The sequence below is a fragment of the Rhineura floridana genome, chromosome 4 (assembly GCF_030035675.1).
Source record: "Rhineura floridana isolate rRhiFlo1 chromosome 4, rRhiFlo1.hap2, whole genome shotgun sequence".
Lineage (NCBI taxonomy): Eukaryota > Metazoa > Chordata > Lepidosauria > Squamata > Rhineuridae > Rhineura > Rhineura floridana.
The window spans coordinates 85,613,870-85,633,246 of record NC_084483.1 but is presented as its reverse complement, the minus strand read 5'-3'; the positions used below and the strand labels follow the sequence as shown (position 1 = coordinate 85,633,246).

General features: G+C 40.2%; 1 protein-coding gene across 5 annotated transcripts in view; it reads right to left on the bottom strand.

Moving 5' to 3' along the window:
* The window catches only part of CEP57L1 (centrosomal protein 57 like 1), a 34,982-nt gene that overhangs the window by 551 nt on the left and 15,054 nt on the right, over window positions 1-19,377 (bottom strand). Inside the window, exons 1-12 of one of the 5 annotated variants that reach the window (XM_061623573.1) lie at window positions 17,555-17,730; window positions 16,038-16,069; window positions 14,224-14,362; window positions 8,995-9,174; window positions 7,927-8,048; window positions 6,566-6,682; window positions 5,348-5,425; window positions 3,424-3,519; window positions 2,430-2,507; window positions 2,120-2,343; window positions 1,587-1,731; window positions 38-616 (exon numbers count right to left, since the gene is read on the bottom strand). In XM_061623573.1, the coding sequence (XP_061479557.1) occupies window positions 587-616; window positions 1,587-1,731; window positions 2,120-2,343; window positions 2,430-2,507; window positions 3,424-3,519; window positions 5,348-5,425; window positions 6,566-6,682; window positions 7,927-8,048; window positions 8,995-9,174; window positions 14,224-14,362; window positions 16,038-16,043 (1,215 nt within the window). In that variant the 5' untranslated portion in view covers window positions 16,044-16,069; window positions 17,555-17,730 and the 3' untranslated portion in view covers window positions 38-586. Of the gene's footprint in view, window positions 1-37; window positions 617-1,586; window positions 1,732-2,119; window positions 2,344-2,429; window positions 2,508-3,423; window positions 3,520-5,347; window positions 5,426-6,565; window positions 6,683-7,926; window positions 8,049-8,994; window positions 9,175-14,223; window positions 14,363-16,037; window positions 16,070-17,554; window positions 17,732-19,377 lie in introns of those variants that run through there. The other 4 variants (XM_061623572.1, XM_061623569.1, XM_061623571.1 and 1 more) reach the window with 4 other exon arrangements.

Here is a 19,377-nt window from a genome sequence, read left to right as displayed (position 1 = left end):
CTAATATACAAACAAACATGCAAGTTTTGGCACAAGTAGTAAGGCAATATGTATCACACAGCTCTCCCCACCAAACCTGATGGTATACTTTTAGTAACTTTCCAGATGCATTTGGAAACAGAAAGCCCAAACAAAGCTTTTCCCCGTTGTTTTTTTACAGTTACCATGGCTAGGTTACCATGCACACCATGGCTGGGTTAGAGCAAGAGGAGGAATGAAAACATAACATATGGATAAACTTCACATCTTCTTACAAGCATAAGGCAATAGATAATAAACAGAAAATTACATCATGGCAGTGGCATAACTTTCAACTATTAATGTAAACACAATTAAATATTATTTTGATTATAAACCAGTAACACAGAACATGAACTCACTTCTATATTCTATGAGGGACAACATGCTCATATATAGGCAACTAATTTTTTTTTTAAAAAAAAGGTCCTCTAACACTACCAAACAGACATTATGCAGGAAATCTGTAAAGTTTCCTAACGATTAGCTCTTTTAAATGAAAAGCAGCCATGAGAGGCTCTCTCTGAGAGGAAGAATGGTAGGGAAGGGGTAGAAGAAGAGGGACTGCTTAGCTCTTTCCCATCCAGTCAGTTTGTCCCTGGAGGAGAGAAAAAGATATGGGGTCATCCCTTGTCTGTAAGTGAGAAAGCAGATGGGTATGTGTGTGATTTTGAGTAGATAAATGGTGGGAAGAGAAAGAGTTAAGTTGCTCCCTCCAATTCTGACCAGCCTTACAGACTGGTTTTCAGGAACGATCATCCACCCACATATCCACCCTATCATAACTAGGGTTGCCAGGTTCAGGACCTGAGACTGTTCCTGTATCTTTAGGAGAAGAGAAAGTCAGCCAAGTGCCGGTGTTCTTGCAACACTGTAATGGGAAAAACCACAAGGTGGAATTCTCCCTCCCCCCTCCCCAACTTTTAAAGATACAGAAGACCTCTTGGAGGCCGGGCCTGGCAACCAAGAGGTCTTCTGTATCTTTAAATGTTGTGCAGGGAGAAGGGAGGATTCCACCTTGTGGTTTTTCCCATTACAATGCTGCAAGAACACCTGCACTTGGCTGACTTTCTCTTCTCCTAAAGATACAGGAACAGTCTCAGGCCTTGAACCTGGCAACCCTAATCATAACCCATTAGGAGACTGTTAATATGTCTCCTGCGTGACATCTAGTTTGCTCCTCATATTTAAAACCAAATACACTCATATAAATTTTAGCAGGTTTATTTTATATAATGTCACCACTAGTTATGCTTTGTGCATTACTCTCAGGACATTTTATTTTATGGCTTTATGGTTGAATGAATTTTAACACTCTAGTAACGACACGTAATGGGATGTGGGTTTTAATAGAGATAACTTGGTATCAGATTTTAAGTGTCAAAAATTTTACTGTAAAACTTGTTCTATGGCCTATGGCTAAGCAATAAAGTCGATACATACAGAAGTTATGCTTTGTTTCTGCAAGATTCATAGCATTTAGGCAGTCTTTCTGAAAATTCAAATCATTTTATACCACCTATACTGTTTAACTATCCCTTTTCCCGACCTCAGAATTGTTTGCTTACATTCTCTTGGTGTTTTCTCAGTTTGGATATCTGCTCTCCTTTAATTTCCATCTGTTTCACAAGACAATCTAGTTCACGTTCTAGGTCTTCCCAAACCTCATGGTTCTGTGTTTCTTGTATCTGCTTCAACAGTTCTTGATGCTCACTGTTGGAAAACAGACTCTCAGCAGTTATTCTGCACACAATCCAGTCCACTGTCTCCTATGACTACTTTCCAGTTGTTTATCTTTAGAAGAGTCTTGTATTTTAACATGCCATCAAATATCAAGCTGATGACTGACTAAGCATACAATAGGAAGTGACAGCATAACATGTTGCACAGGGGGAACTGCTGTTTGATTAACATCTATTGCTTTTGCTATTATGCCAATATCCTGATGGGACACAGGGGTTTATAAATTATTCCTAACACCACTTGTGAAAGTGCCCTTTCTTACCAAATAGGTTGTTATTAAATTTCCAAACAATTTGTCCCAGACCTATAACATCACAGTTCTTTGTATTCAGATAGATAAATGAAAATAAGTACTCACAAACTCATTTGTCCTAGTTCATCCTGCATGACCAAGAGAAGATCAGAAAGATTTTCAGTAGCAGAAGATGTGGAGCAAGATGCTCGTCCGCTCATACCAGACCATCGTGAAGTCCTCTTTTCAGCTCTTTCTGGATGTTGTGAAGGTGCACATGGACTACGATATTTCATCATATGCAAAACACTTTGAACATTTGCAACAACAGAGTGACTGGAGCTGGCAGACTTTTGAGAAAAGTAGCACATAAAAAGGTTGTTTAAACAAATAATAATTTAAAACAAGTTCTCATTTAAGATGATGTTTCGCTTACCTTCCCAGCAACAAAAGGCAGTGTCCCAGCTGGTAGGTGTGGCTGTGAACCACATGTTTTCCTCAAATCAGAATTTTTCTGTAAAAATATGAAAAACTAGATTTATTCTGATACTTCAAGAAATAGGGGTCCTATGGAATTATGTAATGTGTCCATATTGATTTTGACATTAGATTGGTTATGACATTATGGAAAAACTATCTTTGAAATTGTTAGAACTGTGGAGCAGTATACTATTATGTGCATTGTTTTGGAATTTTAAAAAGCAGTATAATAGTTTGCTGGAGTTGCATTGTTCCATCATTCCCAAGAAGACTTCCTGCATTATCAGCATCTCCAGACAAGAATCATCAACAGGATGTTAAGCTGTCTTGAGACTTGACAAAATTTGAAAAATGCTCAGAAGAAATGTTTCTTCTGTGTTCAATGTTACTGCAAGTAATAAAGATCAAAATAATAGTTCTATGTTAAAATGGGGAAGAATTATTAATTCCACTTATGCAAGCTGCCTCTCCTTGATGTTTGCCAGTTCTTCCTCCTGTTGTAGCACCATATCACAACTGAAACTTTTCCCAAGGGTCCTTGCATGCATGCTTATGCCATATATACACACTCATTCACTCCCCCCTCCCCACACACTCATCGTCAATCCCATAATTAAGCTTGAAAAAGCCACTGGAGACAATAAGAGGCTTTTCCTAAACCTAATTGCAGTGTGTGAGCCCGTGTTTGGTTACAAGTGAGAAGGGAATGACCAAACGTCCCCAGCTGCAATCCCCTCATGCTGCATTAGACTATTAGCTTCAACAGGAGATTTTTCCCAAGCCTGATCGTAGTGCTGGAGTGGCACAAGGTTAGGAGGCTGCAAGGAGTCCCCAAGGGCTGCATCCAGCCCAAGGTCCAATGATTCCGCACCCAACACAATAGAAAAATTCTGCTTGCTTAGCTACCCCATAGCATCCAAGACATACCCGAGTCTTTTTTTTATTTTTACCTTTATGGCTTTCTTCTTCCTGCTTTTTTTCTTTGCATCTTTTTGAGGTGAAAGTGAAGACATAAGAATTCTGTTCATCTCAAGTCCTGTCTGAAGCTGTAGTTCAAAAATACAACCATATCTTGTTAAATGGACAGACTGATCCAAACCTAAGGGGGAAAACAGTTGAGTGCACAGCTAACTAACCTCTCTCAACAGATACCAATGAAGTTCACTGTGACAGGGATCCCATCTCTTCAGTGTGATACAACAGATCATTGGATAAACAGCTTTAATAGTTTTGTAAGAACCATCTGAGTAGTTTAAGAGCACTACAGTGAATAATGATTGCTCTCAAGAAGCTCATCTGCTTAATGGATTAAAAACTACACCCTGTCTTAGCACAGCTTCTGCTCAGGGCACAGGACTTAGCTCCATAGCTTGTACTAATAAAACAAAATGGTACCCTGCTGACATTCTTCCTTTATATAGCAAGTTTCCCTCAGCCTCGTTTTATGTAGCCCTTGGTGTTTCCTGAAGTTGCCCCATTCTTCCATCTCATCAGCATTTCATTTGCTCCTTTCCCCCCTGTATTTTTTAAAAAATATTTTATTCTACTTCTATTTAGTTTCAGAACAATTGGAAGGGGCACTATTTTATTTGACAACAATAAATTGTTTTTGGTGTTTTCCTGATTGTGTGGCATTCAATATGTGGTAGATTTCTGAGAATACCACCGATTCCCTGGACTTGGATTTGAGGTATGCACCTGTCACTAATCAAAAAGTAGTGCTTAATGTATCTTGCTGATGAAATCACTGGAGTTATGATACTGACAGTCAAAGACACATCGTCTAAATAAAACTAGGGCTATGCTCATGATTAAGAGCAGGGCTGGTGCCAGAGGGCGGCCAGGTTGGGCTCTGGCCGAGGGCCCCTGTAGCCCAGAGTGATCACAGACGGGAGCTCCCAGGCACCCCCCCATACAGTCAATGCAAGCTTCAGTAAGCCCACACACACGCCCCACCTACTTCTCTCATCCCTATGAATGACATGCATACCTACCATCAACAAAGATGGCGGCGGGGGCTTTCCTAAGGGGCTTAATGCTGCTGCTGCCATTTGGTTAAAGGCAGACATGAGCATGCAGCAAACATGTCATCTACAGGGACGGGAGAGGTAGCTGGAACATGGGGGTGGGCTTATTAGCCCCACACCACCTGTATGGAGAGGGTTGGGCTATGCCACTGTGAGCCCAGGGCAGGCTGGTGTCCAAGGGCCCAGGCACGCCTGGTGCCACCTCTGATTAAGAGAGTAACATGTAAGCTAACATCTCAAAATTCAATTTGCTAAGCCAGACCCAAAGCAAATAGTATCTTTCTGACAAAAAAAACACCACCAATGTTTCCAATTAAGCCAACAAAACCTGGGTGGGCTGGTAGGTAAGCTGAGGATTTTGTGTCAGTGACCCTTATACAAGTCATTGTTGTGAGAACAGTTGCTGAGTCTCTACTGAAAGAGAGTACACAGAATATTTTGACAAAGGCCAATTTCTGTGCAGAACAATATTCTTCTGCAAAAGCCGATTAGTAGAGTTTTGAGAGAGCTTTTTTGCAATAGAGGGTAGCAAAGAGCTAGGTCAGTTCACCAAAATTAGATAGTACTATAGTAGCACTTAAATATATATATATATATAGTTCCAATATCTCTTTTATCAATTCTGTTCATACCGATATTCTTCAAAAGCAAAGTAGGCCAGGGGTAAGAAAATGGTATATGATTTATTCACATGTAATATAAAGTCACTAATGCATATAAACAAATCAGTTATATGTCATGGTATGGATTGTCTTCAGTACCACTGCTGTTTAAAGCAGAACTAAAAAGCACAAGATTGTCCATAGAACCTCCCATTTTATCACTGCAAAAATACTGTTCTACCCACCTGTGCAGCTTTGTCTTGTATTAGCTTGCGCTGGTGTTGCTCTTCCTGAAGCTTCTGCTCCAGGTGTTTGATCTTTTCCTTTGAGAGAGAGACACACAAAGAAAAAAGGAACACACATAAGCGATGGACAAATTTTTTATCATTTTTACTGTGAGAACACTGATATGAGCCAAAGCTTTCCAATATGGAAACAAGCCTGAGACAAGAAATAGGAAAGAGAAATATTCATTTATTTAGGGAATATATATGCTACTTCCTATTGCAATGAAATCTGAGTGGTTCACATCATCAGAATACCTCCTCACAAATAATTACAAGCATTGCTATAAATACCCGCATTTTAAAGCAGCACAACATTATTTATTCGATTTATATCACACCCTTCCTCCCAGAAGGAGCCCAGCATGGCAAACAAAAACATTAAAGGCACTTTAAAACATCTTAACAAAAGATTTAAAAACATATTAAAACAAAACATCTTTTAAAAAGTCTTAAAAAGCAATTCCAGCACAGACGCAGATTGGGATAAGGTCTCTATTTAAAAAGGCTTGTTGAAAGAGGAAGATCTTCAGTAGGTGCCAAAAAGATAACAGAGATGGTTCCTGTCTAATATTTAAGGAGCGGGAATTCCAAAGGATCGGTGCCACAACAATAAAGGCAGAGCTTGGAAAAGTTACTTTTTTGAACTACAACTCCCATCAGCCCCAGCCAGCATGGCCACTGGATTGGGCTGATGGGAGTTGTAGTTCAAGAAAAGTAACTTTTCCAAGCTCTGAATAAAGGTCTCTTTGCTATGTTGTGTGGAACAGACCTCCTCATAAGATGGTATCTGCAGGAGGCCCTCACCTGCAAGCTGCACTGATCGACTGGGTATATAAGGGGTAAGATGATCTTTTATGTATCCTGGTCCTGAACTGCATAGGGATTTGAACACCAAAACCAGAACCTTCAACTTCGCCCAGTATATACTCTTAAAATATCAATATGAACAGAAACTATTAACATATGGGGATCATAACAACTACTAGCAGATCCAAAATACAGAAATACTACTGAAATATAGAAACATGCATTTATAGGCAACAGCAGAAGCAAGAGTTCTCCTATCTTCTTTTACCACAGGAACAGCCAAATCCTCAACTGCAGCCTCAGTTAGTAGTCTGGCAAGTTAAAAGTTTATTAGAAATGCATTTAATAATGGTTCTTGTATCTACTTACTTCTGCAGTTTTCTGAGTTCTAATAAGTCTCCAGCATTCTTTTTCTAGAATTTCAAGCTTATCAAGTTTTATACATAACTCCAGCTGATTCTGGTCTTTTTCCTTCTCAAGCTGGGTCTGAAAAATACGCACAAGACAATGGTTTGGCGACTGACCGGAAGCCTTGCTCAAAATGGCTTATAACTTTTAGATTAGCAAATTCAGTGCCACAAAAGATATGGCATTCTGATGCAGCAAGACCATGGGCAGGTGTTTAGGAGGCTTACGTACACAGAACTGCTAAGGCATGCAAATTTACACAGGGATACTGCTGCACAAGGAAACAAAGGCAAGATCCAGACACCTACTTTCTGCACATGACAGCTGGCACTGGAGATCACTATTACAGGCAACTGATGCATGTGGAAAGAAGTGCAGACGGATAAAGTTCGTAAATATGCATACACTATCAAGCAGATTTGCAAGTGACCCAGCCAATGCATCCTCCAACAGCAGAGCATAACAGAGACAGGAACACATGGACGATAGATGGAAACATGTATCCTTATTTGCTATCCATAGTAACTGCACATAGTTATTACCCACATTTTACTAGTTTTATGTAACAGCATGTTGCAGTAAATCTAGCTAAGGACCAGAAATGCCAGTGTTCAGTATTGCAACCTAGACAAAGAATATAACTAGAAAAAAGCTCAGGTTTACCGGTATCTTTCAGCAAAATATACACACAAAACCTCAGCTTCAATATACTGTGTACTGGGGTATTTCTTGGACATTGGAGCATCTCTTTATATGCATAGCTAAGATTATGAGAAAATTCTTTTTTACATGCAACAGGATACTTGAAATCTCAATTGATTTTGAAAAGAAACGGTAGTATTAAGAAATCCAGGCAAGAATAGTTGGATAGCTATTGTCATTTTTATTTACACCCTATCCAGGAGCTCTGGGGGACAGGCAGGGGAGGTAATATTTGTCAACTCTGGGTTGGTGATGACTGAAATTTAGCTAAAGGTAACCTATTACTAAAAAAAAGGAATCTATAGGAACCACCAGAAATGGCATTTGCACAATTCATTTTCTACTGATTTGACAAGACACAACACTTCTGATTAATTAAAACATGATTCAAAAATGCATGGAAACTGATATATGTGCACCTTATGCTTGATCAACCACTTTGCAGAACCATACATTTCTCAGTTTCAGAGTTATATGTTTTCAAAGACCATCTATGAAGGGATAGACAAGTAAGATCACACAGGAGAAAAGCACATCAATGAAGTATGAGCACAGCTTTTCAGATATAAATCACAAAGCAAGTAGTAATGAAGGGTGAGAATATGATTAAACATGTGCACCTGCTGTTCTAGAACTAGTTTCTTTTCCAACTCTGCACTGACCATCATTTTTCTCATGTAATCTAGCTGTTTCTCCAGCAAAGAGCAGCGAGACTGTGCTGCCCTTAACTGCATGCTCACATCTAAAGGGGAGGAGGAAGGAGAAAAGACAGTTAACCCATATGTTTTACTTGATCTTACAGATTTATACTCTAATCTGCAATATGAAGATGCTGTTGAAATGAACATGGCTATTTACTTGCTTTTGCTACAGCTAGAAGATGAACTGCAGTTACCAACTCAATCCCATCACTGTTTTATCATTTTATTAAGTTATCAACAGTAGACACATGAAGCACTCCGGTTATTTTCAGAGGGGCTCACAAAAGTATTTTTGCCACCCACAAAAAAACTTATTAGGTATCTTTATGGCTTGCCTAAAGCCTGTAGAATTGTTAACAGATATGATGTTTTTATATTTAAGGAATGTATACCCTGCTTTTCGCTTATGTGTCAAAGCAGTTTACGTAAAAAAGAAACATACAATATACACAATTTAAAACATAGGTTAAAACATCAGAAAATAGAAACATTTGAGCATTCATAGAATAAAGGCCTCCTGAAATAAAACCATATTAACCTGGCATCTGAAACTTAGCAGGGACAGTGTTACTTAGGCTGTTTCATTACAGCAGCCTTCCCTGACCTCCCCTCAAATATGATGTCAGGTTTCATCAGTCCCATACAATGGTCAAGGATGATGGAAGTTGACATCCAGCAATCACTAGTGGCCACAAGTCCTCTACCCCTGCATTAGGGAATCTAAACGAAAATAGTACATGCATTCTAGCAGTAAGCAGCAGATTCTACTTATTAAAAATTATAACTGATCACACACTTCCTACAATATATCCAAAGGGCAATATGCAAATTTATTTAAACAATTAGTAAAACAGCTAAAAAGCAGACCTGCTTAAAAAATCAAATCATGCTGCAGCCTTATTTACTACAGATCCTAATTACACATTAGGTGAAAGAGCAAACCACAACATGAATGCTCCTTTGAAATTAAGGTATAACAGAAGCTACCTTTCCTTTCTTGCATCAGTTCCTGACGAGTTATATCCTTCTCATCTGATTCATGCTGCAAGACCTTTTTATACTGGGCAGCTTCTCTGGACAAGCAGTTCAGGTCATCTTCAGCCTGCGACCTCTCTAATTCAAGACGATGGATTTTTTCTTGAAGAGTTTTCAGGGCTGCTGCTAAAGCTAGTGAACAGGTAACTCAATCCTTAATAATATTTTTGAAACTTCTCAAGTTTAATAATATCAATAACGCAAAGAGATATTAATTTGAACACTAGTTATGCATCAACCAGCAACATTGGTGATATTACATACACAGTCATTTTATTGCTATACATTTTGCTTAGAGGCTGGCAATGTATAATTGTTTAGACATCCACATGCCTTTCATTTGCACTGTGACTAGAAAGCAAAAAAGGCACCAGAAGTATGAAGGCTTCTCTCATCTTCTCTGACTGCTTCTTGTTCAATATAACCACCATTCAGATTGGAGCAGACAGCTCATAGAAGGCATACTTAGTTCCCCACCCCAAAAGGAAATATTACTGATAAAACCTGACCATTCTCTGCTGCTAACTGCAACCTGATCTAACCACATATAGTTATCCTTATATTTCTTGGCATAGGCTACTGTGTCCTGCTGCACTGGAAGAAACCTGCTCTTGTGCTAAGCTGAACTAGATAATAAGGATAGAATAAAGAGGTTTACTATATCTAGTTACCTAGCAGTAATTTCCTAGTCGGGCTGGAACTTTACCAAGGCCTAGGTGGACAAGTTGAGTGGAGTTGACTGACTCAGCTATTTCCACCTGGGCACTTGGTATAGCACCAGCAAGAGCTGGATGGCCTGACAGTGAGAGCTGCTGTGGTCTATAAGGTTTCCAACTCCCTTGCCAGGATACTTCTTTGCTCTGGGGCATGCTTTCATGGTCTGTCCCTACAGTGGGGCCAAAGAGACAGATTAGGGCTGCTGCTGATGTAATGTCCATTGTGCTGCCCAGCAGTCTTCCTCCCAAAAGACGTCTTGGGGGTGGTGTTACACAAATCCAGGACTCTTATCCTGGGGGACCGTCAACATTCACACCAAGGCTACCTTAAAGTGGCCAGCTGGAACTTCAAGCTCTCCAGACAACTATGGGAATGTTTCTGTCATTGACCCAGCACACAGAGCAGGGCATACCCTCAATTCAGTCTTTATATCAAGGTGTGGAAGGGATGATCTTGAAGTTGGGGGGCAGTTGAAATAACCCCATGGTCAGACCATTTCCTGGAGAGGTTTGGTCTTAAAGTGGTAGTTTTCCCCTGTGGGAGTGGGGGGTCCACTCAGGCATTTGCTGGTCATTAATATCAAGCTTCTGTAGTAATTGCCTTACAGATCTTATTGAGGACATATTAATATTGTTGTGAACCACTGTAATCTGCAGTGGGTTGCATAAAATGTTTTAAATCAAATAAAAAACAAACTTGCCTCTAGTCACTGGATATTTGTGAATTAAGTCACTTATTCAGCAGTAGACGCATGCAGCATTAAGAAACTAATGGAAAGAAACTTCTGAGTGAACATGGTGGATCTAGCAGACCAAACACTTTTAATGTGTTCACAATATTAAGTAGAATTTGTCACAGAAAGCTAGTTGAGCCCAGAGCATTTTAATCAGGATCTGCTAAAGCTATTCTTGCAGTTTGAGTTTCCTAGGCAGAACAAAGATCTTTGCCAATTTTTTCCTCCCTCTCCCCCACCCCTATTCATGTTTGCTTTACTCAAAGAACCAACTGCGTTTAAGATAATGAAATATTCCAAGTAAGTAAAACATTAAAGAGGTATCTTCTGCATAGTCCAACTTCAAAAGTTACATTTTATTTTGAACAAATAAATAAATGGCTTCAGGCAGATAGAAAAGTAATTTTGAATGTACTGCAGGCTACGCCAAATTCAATTCTCATTCTCAAAAAAACAGGAACATGAAACAAGACACAAGAACATGCAGTACTCATCTCTCCACCAAGGCATACCCCCACTGAAGGATAAGGATAGATTATATTTATATACATACATACAGACACACACACACACCCAGCAGCTGACCCATGCATATCAGGTGATGAAGGAGACTTCTCACCTCCTCTCCGCTCATCAAAAGTTTGATCTGATGGCGAAGAAGCACACAATTTGCATCTTCACCAGGGTGCTCGGCTCTGCTAACTCCAGCGCTATGTCTACGTACTTTATTTTTTTTTCTTTTTGTCACTGCCACCAAAGTTACTGGTGTCCAAGGGCAGATAGTTGGTGGAGGGGGGGGGAGCAGAATGAGGATGTTAACCACCCCCAGTTAACAGATTCAGTGTGCAATATGCTCCACAGCTAGCATTCAGATAAGATCTAAAAAATTTATCTTGCCTGAATGCCTACATACTAATTTTCTGGAGTGTGCGCACACCAGAGAAGCATTTCTGAGTTCCTCTTTAAAATAGGATAGATAACCTGTGGCCCTCCAGATGTTGCTGAAATGCAGTTCGTGTCAGAAACAGCCAGCATGACCAATGGTCAGAGATGATGCAAGCTGTAGTTCAGCAACATCTGGAGAGTCACAGGTTAACCACCACTGTCTTAAAGCATGTCGGATTACATCCCTGGACTGAGCTTCAAAATCCTAGAGAAGATGTTTAATTCAGGAAGCTGGTTTTCCTATCAGCCAGAATGTGCACTACCAACATTTTCTAATCTTTAAAAATCTAATAAGCTTTTTCTTTTCCAAAATGCCTGGACCATGAAAAAAGTTGCAGGCAAGTTCAATTTCATTTCTTCTTCCAAAAAATTACTAGAAATTTCAGATGTGTCCTTTTTATCTTGCATTGTCATGCACCATATACACATATTATAGTCTGAAGGTTTTAATAATAAGTATGAAGGTTTTTAATAACAACAACTACTTTGTGAATATACCATGAATACATGTATATTTATGCTTTTGTTGCCTTTATAATGTTACTATTTTTAAAGTAATAAATTACATTATTATTGAGAAGGATTTATTATATGAATAAGATGGATGACTGGATATTTGGAACGTGAGCTCTGCAAGGTTACCAAAGAGAAAAAAACAGGTTGCAGATAGCTATAAAAATTACTTTGTTCATTAATATTACTTGGAAGAAGGAATGTCATATTTCAGGACAGTTGTGCTCATTTGCCTAAAGGCACTCTGATAAGGTCAGAGATGATGACCCTTTGCAACATACTCCTTGCAATCCAAAAAGGAGTACCTACAATCAACACATCAGTCTAGAAGACTGAGCAGACAGCATAAAATTTTTGGAGGAAGAGCCATTTTGGGGTGAAGGCCTCTCCAACAGCCTAAGGAGCAGTTTGAAGCTAACATCAGCATTCCGCTACATACACCCCTCTGTGCTATTACACCGGCCATCTAGTTAGTCAGAACAACTGGCTTTGGTAACTATATCCTTGCAGAGCATGGGTGAATGTGTTGTATGACTGAGAGCTGTCAAACAGATGAAATTAATATATTATTTTTGAAAACTGGTAAACTTTTGGTCTCTGTGCCTTCTCCTGATCTTGGGTTGCGTTCATGACTGAAGCAATTGATTACTACAGAATAGTGTGTATCATGGAACACAGAGTATAAAACTGTGGCATATGAATGTAGCAGATGAATAACTACTGGATTATTTTCTAATGAAGTCTACCTAAAATATAAACCTGTGCTTAAAACACAAATTTCTGCAACTGCAAGGCTGGACACTGTCAGTTCTCATTGGCCCTCAGTGTTCAACTTGCAGCTCCTGAATTCTTGGAAATACATACTAGCTAGATAGCCATGGGGCTAATCAATCAAGAACAGGAGGACACCAGTCCATTGCACCTAAACTAGACATGCCCTGCCTAGTTGGCTTGTAAAGTTTTCTTTACATGACAGAGACTGCTCTGTAGAGCTCATTATTCCTTGGCTCATTTGATCTCAGTTGCTGATCCGTATCTTTTCATTCACTTAGATTCTGACACTTATAATATGTCCCTTCACCCACCTACCCTCCCTTTATGTGTCTCTTTCCTTCTTTCTGTGGCTGCTGATCCTGCCTTGGCCTTGACCAAACGGAGGAATTTTCTTGTTATTTATAGAAAAACTGGCATCCAGTTAAGAACTTTTTTGGGTGTGGGTGGGGAGAGGACATATTTTAAAGGACAGTTTCTTCCTCTCGTGGTTGTAAAGGACTGTTTGAAAATGTGCAGGCAATGCCTTCAAAAGATGGTAGCATTTCACAAACAAGGCTTTCCTTATTATCCTATTTATGTAGTATCAGTGTACTTCAGATCAAATTTACTGATGCTAAATGCTTCTCTTGAGAGAGAAATGGCTACGATATGCTATACAGATTTGAAAAGCAAAACAAATTAAATATTGGGCTGATGAACTACTCTAGTAGCCACATAAGACGCTCCAGCCTATCACACAAGCTTTGTTCCAAGTTACTTATTAATATGAGTGCTATTTAAGAGTAACACTGAGGCAGCAGAGGTTCAATTCAGACATGGGATAAAGAAACTGTAGCTATGGCTTAGTGAGGTATCTGAATCAACAAACTACAGTTTGGCAAACTGGGATCCAAAACCATGATTTGAAGTAGGCTTGCAAACCATAGTTTGGTGCAATGAATAAATTGACCAATCATTACTGAGGGTATTGCTTGTCTTCTGGAGACCACTGCATCTTAAGGACTGGAACGGAAGCAGACAACAAATAAAAGCAGGAAAGCAGCTCAAAACCATAGTTTGCCTTTATATTTAGGAGCTCAAATAATGAGTGAGATTTAAAGTATTCCTAGTACAAGTCTTGGTTTGCGATCTAAATTGAGCTATATAGCTTGCCAGGCAAAGCCACCTACAAAGCCTCAGAAAGCTGGAAAAAAGTGCACTTATTCCTTCTCAGGCACTTGCTCTTTACTCTGCAGCTGAAATCTGTGTAGCACCCGTACCCCACCTGGCTGCATCTGGAATAGGTGCCAACTCAAACAACATAGAGAACCTGTTCATTAGAAGATCTATTACTCAAGCCAACATTGTCTCTCCAACTATTTTTTTTTTTTTGGATGTCAAAGCTCAGCTAAGTCTTCAACCAGTAGCACATTCCAAAATGTATTCATCATAGGCCAAGAAGATTTGCTGACCAAATTTCACATTAATAATGTACCATATTATAATACTTTGTGTTTTACCTTGGTTGTTTGGTGCAATAGTGTCTTTTGTGATCGCTGTTGCCTCTTTTGACCTGAAGTCAGCAAATGCAGAGTGCATTTTATCTGGAGGCTGAAGAAAACTTCCTATGTAGCTATGCTTCGACTCAGTATCCACGGACTGCAGGAAGATAGACAGTATCATGTATATATCTATTTAAATATTAATTCAGGCACTTTCCATTATACCATTAGACCAGGACTGGCAAATCTTTTTCAGCACAAGGGCCACATTTTCTTCTGGACAACATGCTACATAGCAATGGCAGACGTGGCAATGAATGTGAATTTTACCTCTGTGCAGTAGGCTAGTTTCTGCATATCCTCTCTATCCTCCTTTCAGGAAAGAAAGAGACATTATCAAAAGTTCAAAGCCGCATTCTAGCCAGGCAAAGACAAACAGGAGGAGTGATGTGGCCTGGGGAAAGTTGCAAGGCCCAGTCGGGGGGACCACATTTGGCCCCTGGGCCTGAGGTTCTCAGCCCTAGTTTAGATTAAACAAACCAGTGTTTCCCTTCTCATATCTCTCACATCTCTTGATGGAAATGGGTCAGAAATTAACTAGTTTCCCATGGCATAAACCTTCCTTCAGAGGCATTTGTTTCCAACGTACCACAGCACATTGTTGTATGGTGCTACTCTATACAAACTTACTTAGGAGTAAGCTGCATTTTATAGACATTTTATTGGTTTTATCATATAAACATGTAAAACAAGAATGAAACTACAACAAGAGAAGCAAGTGTACATAGCCATGGGGATTACCACTATGTTACAATTATCAGTGTCCAGTTCAGGATGTGCCCATAATACAGAGCACTATCCTAGTTCTTTTTAGCTTACTTACTTTTTAGCAAATATGTGTAGGATAGGGCTGGTAATTACTTTAGTGAAGCAACTGATTAGAGCAAGCAGTTTCTGTGTAACTACTTTCTGCACTGCCTATAGAGAGTCTCTCAAAGTTAATTTCTGTTGGGGGAAGTACAGAGGTTTTTTAAAACTCTAGATGCCATATTTTTATATCTGGGCAAAAAGAAAAAGTGATATTTCCTCACAATAGCAATGGATACATTGGCTTGGATCTTAACTAGGCATCTGAATGGAAGGGCTCCTTCCATTCACAGACGGGATTGAGATCTGCCGGATGATCCTGCTCTTGGAAGAGAGGAGGGAGACAATTTTAGGTGATTTATTATCTCAGTTTCTACCCTGCTGTTCAGCAATTCATGCTTCCATGGCAGCTTACCAAGGAATCATTTAAAAAAAGCACACACAGCTCACATTTGGAATTAGACATCAAGTGAAAATCCAGACAATCCTAACAAAATAGGTGAACAATCCATTAATCTTCAGCTAACTTCAATCCCACTGATTCCTTTGCAGCTCCCCGTGCAACCTCGCATTTAGCTCTAGGGAGGGCCCCCACAGACCAATTGGAAATGTTAAGTTTCCCAATTTTTAAAAAATATTAGGCAGATATATTAACTTAGTTGACAGATTCATTATAAAAGCACTGGACGCTGTTTGTTTGTTTTAAAAAACACACCTCAAACATCTTTGCCTCTTTAGATTGGTTTAGAACTGGCCAGTGGTGTAATGGTTAAGGTGTTGGACTACGACCTGGGAGACCAGGGTTCGAATCCCCATAGCCATGAAGCTCACTGGGTAACCTTGGGCCAGTCACTGCCTCTCAGCCTCATGAAAACCCTATTTATAGGGTCGCCATAAGTCGGAATCGACTTGAAGGCAGTATATTTACATTTAGTTATTTTGGCTTCTAAAACCACAGTACCTACCTCCATTATAGGAACTCCAGCGTTTCACTCACCTGCCAAGACAAAAGAGTCATTTTGTTGCTTACTTCTGACTTTGAAATATGTTAGAATGGCATTTTCTCTCAGCTATTTGTATTTTTCTTCTTCTTTAAAACGTTTATACAGAAAGAGAAGATAGACCATATTTTTTATGAACACTACTCTGTCTATATTCAGTCTGGAAGATTTTCCACAAACTTGTCACAGAAAAATGGCATGAGATATAATAGCCTGTACCACACTTTGCAATTTCACTGTTTGCATGGTCCACAAAATCCCCACCAACAACCAATCCCCATCACCAGCAAACGGCATCAGCACCTGTATGTTCTGTGAAGTGACCAATATTTATGTGTTCAACAACTAATAAATAAACTAGCGAGAGAAAGTGTAGGGGTTTACAGTTTCATTTGCACAAATTTATCATTTATTAGGAAAACCATTAAAACCCAAATCCAGCCAGAAGAACCATGAGGGACACAATACAAAATGCAACAAGAATGTTCCTTTGGACAGATCCTGGATGTTCATCAGGTGTTGTAGTGTTGCAAGCAGGACCAAACTAGTCAGCCCTTGCCAAAATCTTTTGAGTCCATTGTAAACCCAGTATCAATGCAAGGGGCAGGTAAGAAAGTGGAAAGAACTTCAGCCAGTAGTTGTGATAAATTCCTCTTCAGACTGAGGTGAAATAAGCGGCCCAATCCAAATACAAAAATCAAGCCAAAGATATCTTTGAGCACGGCTTTTTTTAAAAAAAACATTTTGCTGAGCTTGCAAGCTGCTTAAGGAATACTTAAGTCTTTTACTTCTGCTCTGTCACTTTGGCCCTGCATCCACAGAGGGCTTAATTTTGAGTCAGGGCTGGTGAGCTCTAGGGCCTTTCCCTCTTTTAAACTGCAGCTACAGCATGAAAGGAAGAACTCCTGGATGCGTGTGATTTAAAGGCTTTCAAATGCAATCCTATGGGTGTCTACTCGGAAGTAAGTCACCATTAATCAAATGAGGCATACTTCTAGGTAAGTGGGTAAAGGACTGGTACCATATCTCATGGATGTTCCCCTTTTTTTATTGCCTCTTTTGCCTGCCTTATGGAAATAATGATTTTTCTGGTGTTTTCCTCTTCCCTCCAACGCCTACAGCTGGTTGTTTTTTGTTTTGGCCTCTTCCTCTCCTCAGCAGACTGTTAAGGGTTTGACTGCAGCCAGAATTCCCTTTGCTTCGCCCTTTGCTCCTCCAGCAAAGAAGGAGAGTCCCAGACGGGGCTGGGTTAGAAACAGCCCAGCACTCAACTTAATGGGCTCCGCCGAGACTCTGCATGTTATTGCCTGGGAAGTGGGAAACCTTTGTGGAGCGGGAAGGGAGAGAGGATTTCTTCCGTTTGGGCCACGGCCACGCTGGCAGAACGAGGAGCCCGACCCAGGTGAAAACAGGAAAGGTGGAAGACAGGCAGAAACTCAACAGGTGAAGAGACGCCCCCCCCCAAAAAAAACACGCCTTACCGAGGTTCAGCAGAATTACAGACCCCACTACCTATGCTCGCGCTACAGCCCAGTCCAAAATTATGCCGTTCCTCCTCTCGTGTTCCTTTCCTTTAAGTTAACCACAGCCGATCATAAAAAGCCATTTGTTCGCCAGAGCCGTTTTTAAACAGACCGCTTCCCCTCCCGCTCTTAAGGATTCTCCGCCCCGCCGCGCCCCTGCGACCCGGATTGGCCCCGCCTCCTTCCAGGTTTCTTGCTAGCGTGCCCTGCGCTGCTACAGAGCCATTCCTACCGTGCCTTGTCAGCAAAAATTCTTATCTTCCTCCGGGGCTTGTGTCGGAACCGTCTTTTCTGGTAGCTGCTGCGCTTAAGGGTTTCAACTGCTAGCTGAATCGGAGGCTTAGCTTGCACCTTAGACTCTTCTTTGCATTGCATGCCAAGAATGTGCTAAGCGGTAAGGAAAGTGCGAGGCCTCTTAACGCGACCGTTCGTCTCACCATAGAATACACTCAGATAAATTTAGCCGAATTACTGCTTTGATATGCCTTTTATAGCTCCGTGACAGATGGAGAGTGGACATGCACACCCTTCCTTGCTTTTGCAGCACTCTTTCTAGGGAACGACCATCCGAGGGGGAAGGGCTGTAGGCAAGCGGCGAGCATTTGAGGTCCCAGGTTCCGTCCCCAGCATCCAGGTAGAGCTTGGAGAGCCGCTGCCAACCTGTGTAGACAATACTGAGCTAGACAGACCAATGGTCCGCCTCCTTGGTCGAAGGCAGTTTCCTAAGTTCTCAATAATAGTTGTGGAATTTCTGCTTGACTTGTTAAAGACTCAACAGACCTGCCAGGGAAAAATTGCGTAACCCTCCATCAGCCAGTGTGTGTTGCTTCCACACAAGCCGGAGCCCTGTACCCTCCCCCTGTCTTTATTATTTTTTCATAGATGTTTTGCAAATGCTTTGGAAGCATAAGGGGCAAAGCAAGCCATCCAAAAATGCTGCTGCCTGTTTTCTTGGGACTAATGTGTTTCAGAGTAATTGCCACTTCCTTCTCAGTTCCCAGCCACTGATAGTATTACAGTTCTGGGTGTAAATCATAGTGAAAGCAGAATTGAAGCTTTTTTTGTGGACAGAGTGCCATTTTTGACAGCTATATACAATGAATAAAAATCACAATGCTTTTCCTAACAAAGACAGTTATGAATGAAACTCCACCAGTGGGTTTCTGATGTGCATGCTGCTTTTAAAAGCACACAGTGACACTATTTATCACTATTCAGATTTTAAATACCGAGAGAGTTAATTATGCTATGTAATAACTGGTCTGAATTTTGTGCTGTTCATTATTTACAGCCAAAACCAATGCATGTTTACTCAGAATTCCATCTAATGGGACTTACTCCCAAGTATGTCAGCATAGGACTATGGCCTTAGTTTTTGACTGTTTAAGGATGCTTAATTTTTAAAAGGTAAGATTATAGCTGTAGTGCTAATGCAGCAAGCACACAAATGTTTTCATGTAAGAGACCTTCCATTTATAGCAGTCAGATGTTTAGAGCTCATAACAAATGGAAACAGCAAGTGAACAAAGGCTCACGTAATATAAGGCACCATTATTGCAAAGCATGTATATTCTTATGGGATTAAAAACACATTTGCAGTGTGTGTATAGACAGATGCATACATTTATGTATATTGCAAAGTATAGCCTATAGAAAGTTGACAGGACAGAGTTACCCACTTCCACTAATGTTTCCAATTAATAAAAAAAGATTCATAGGTATTTTTGGTTGTATGCAGATATAAAGAATGCAGAGTTAAGAAGGATTTTTTTGTACAAGCA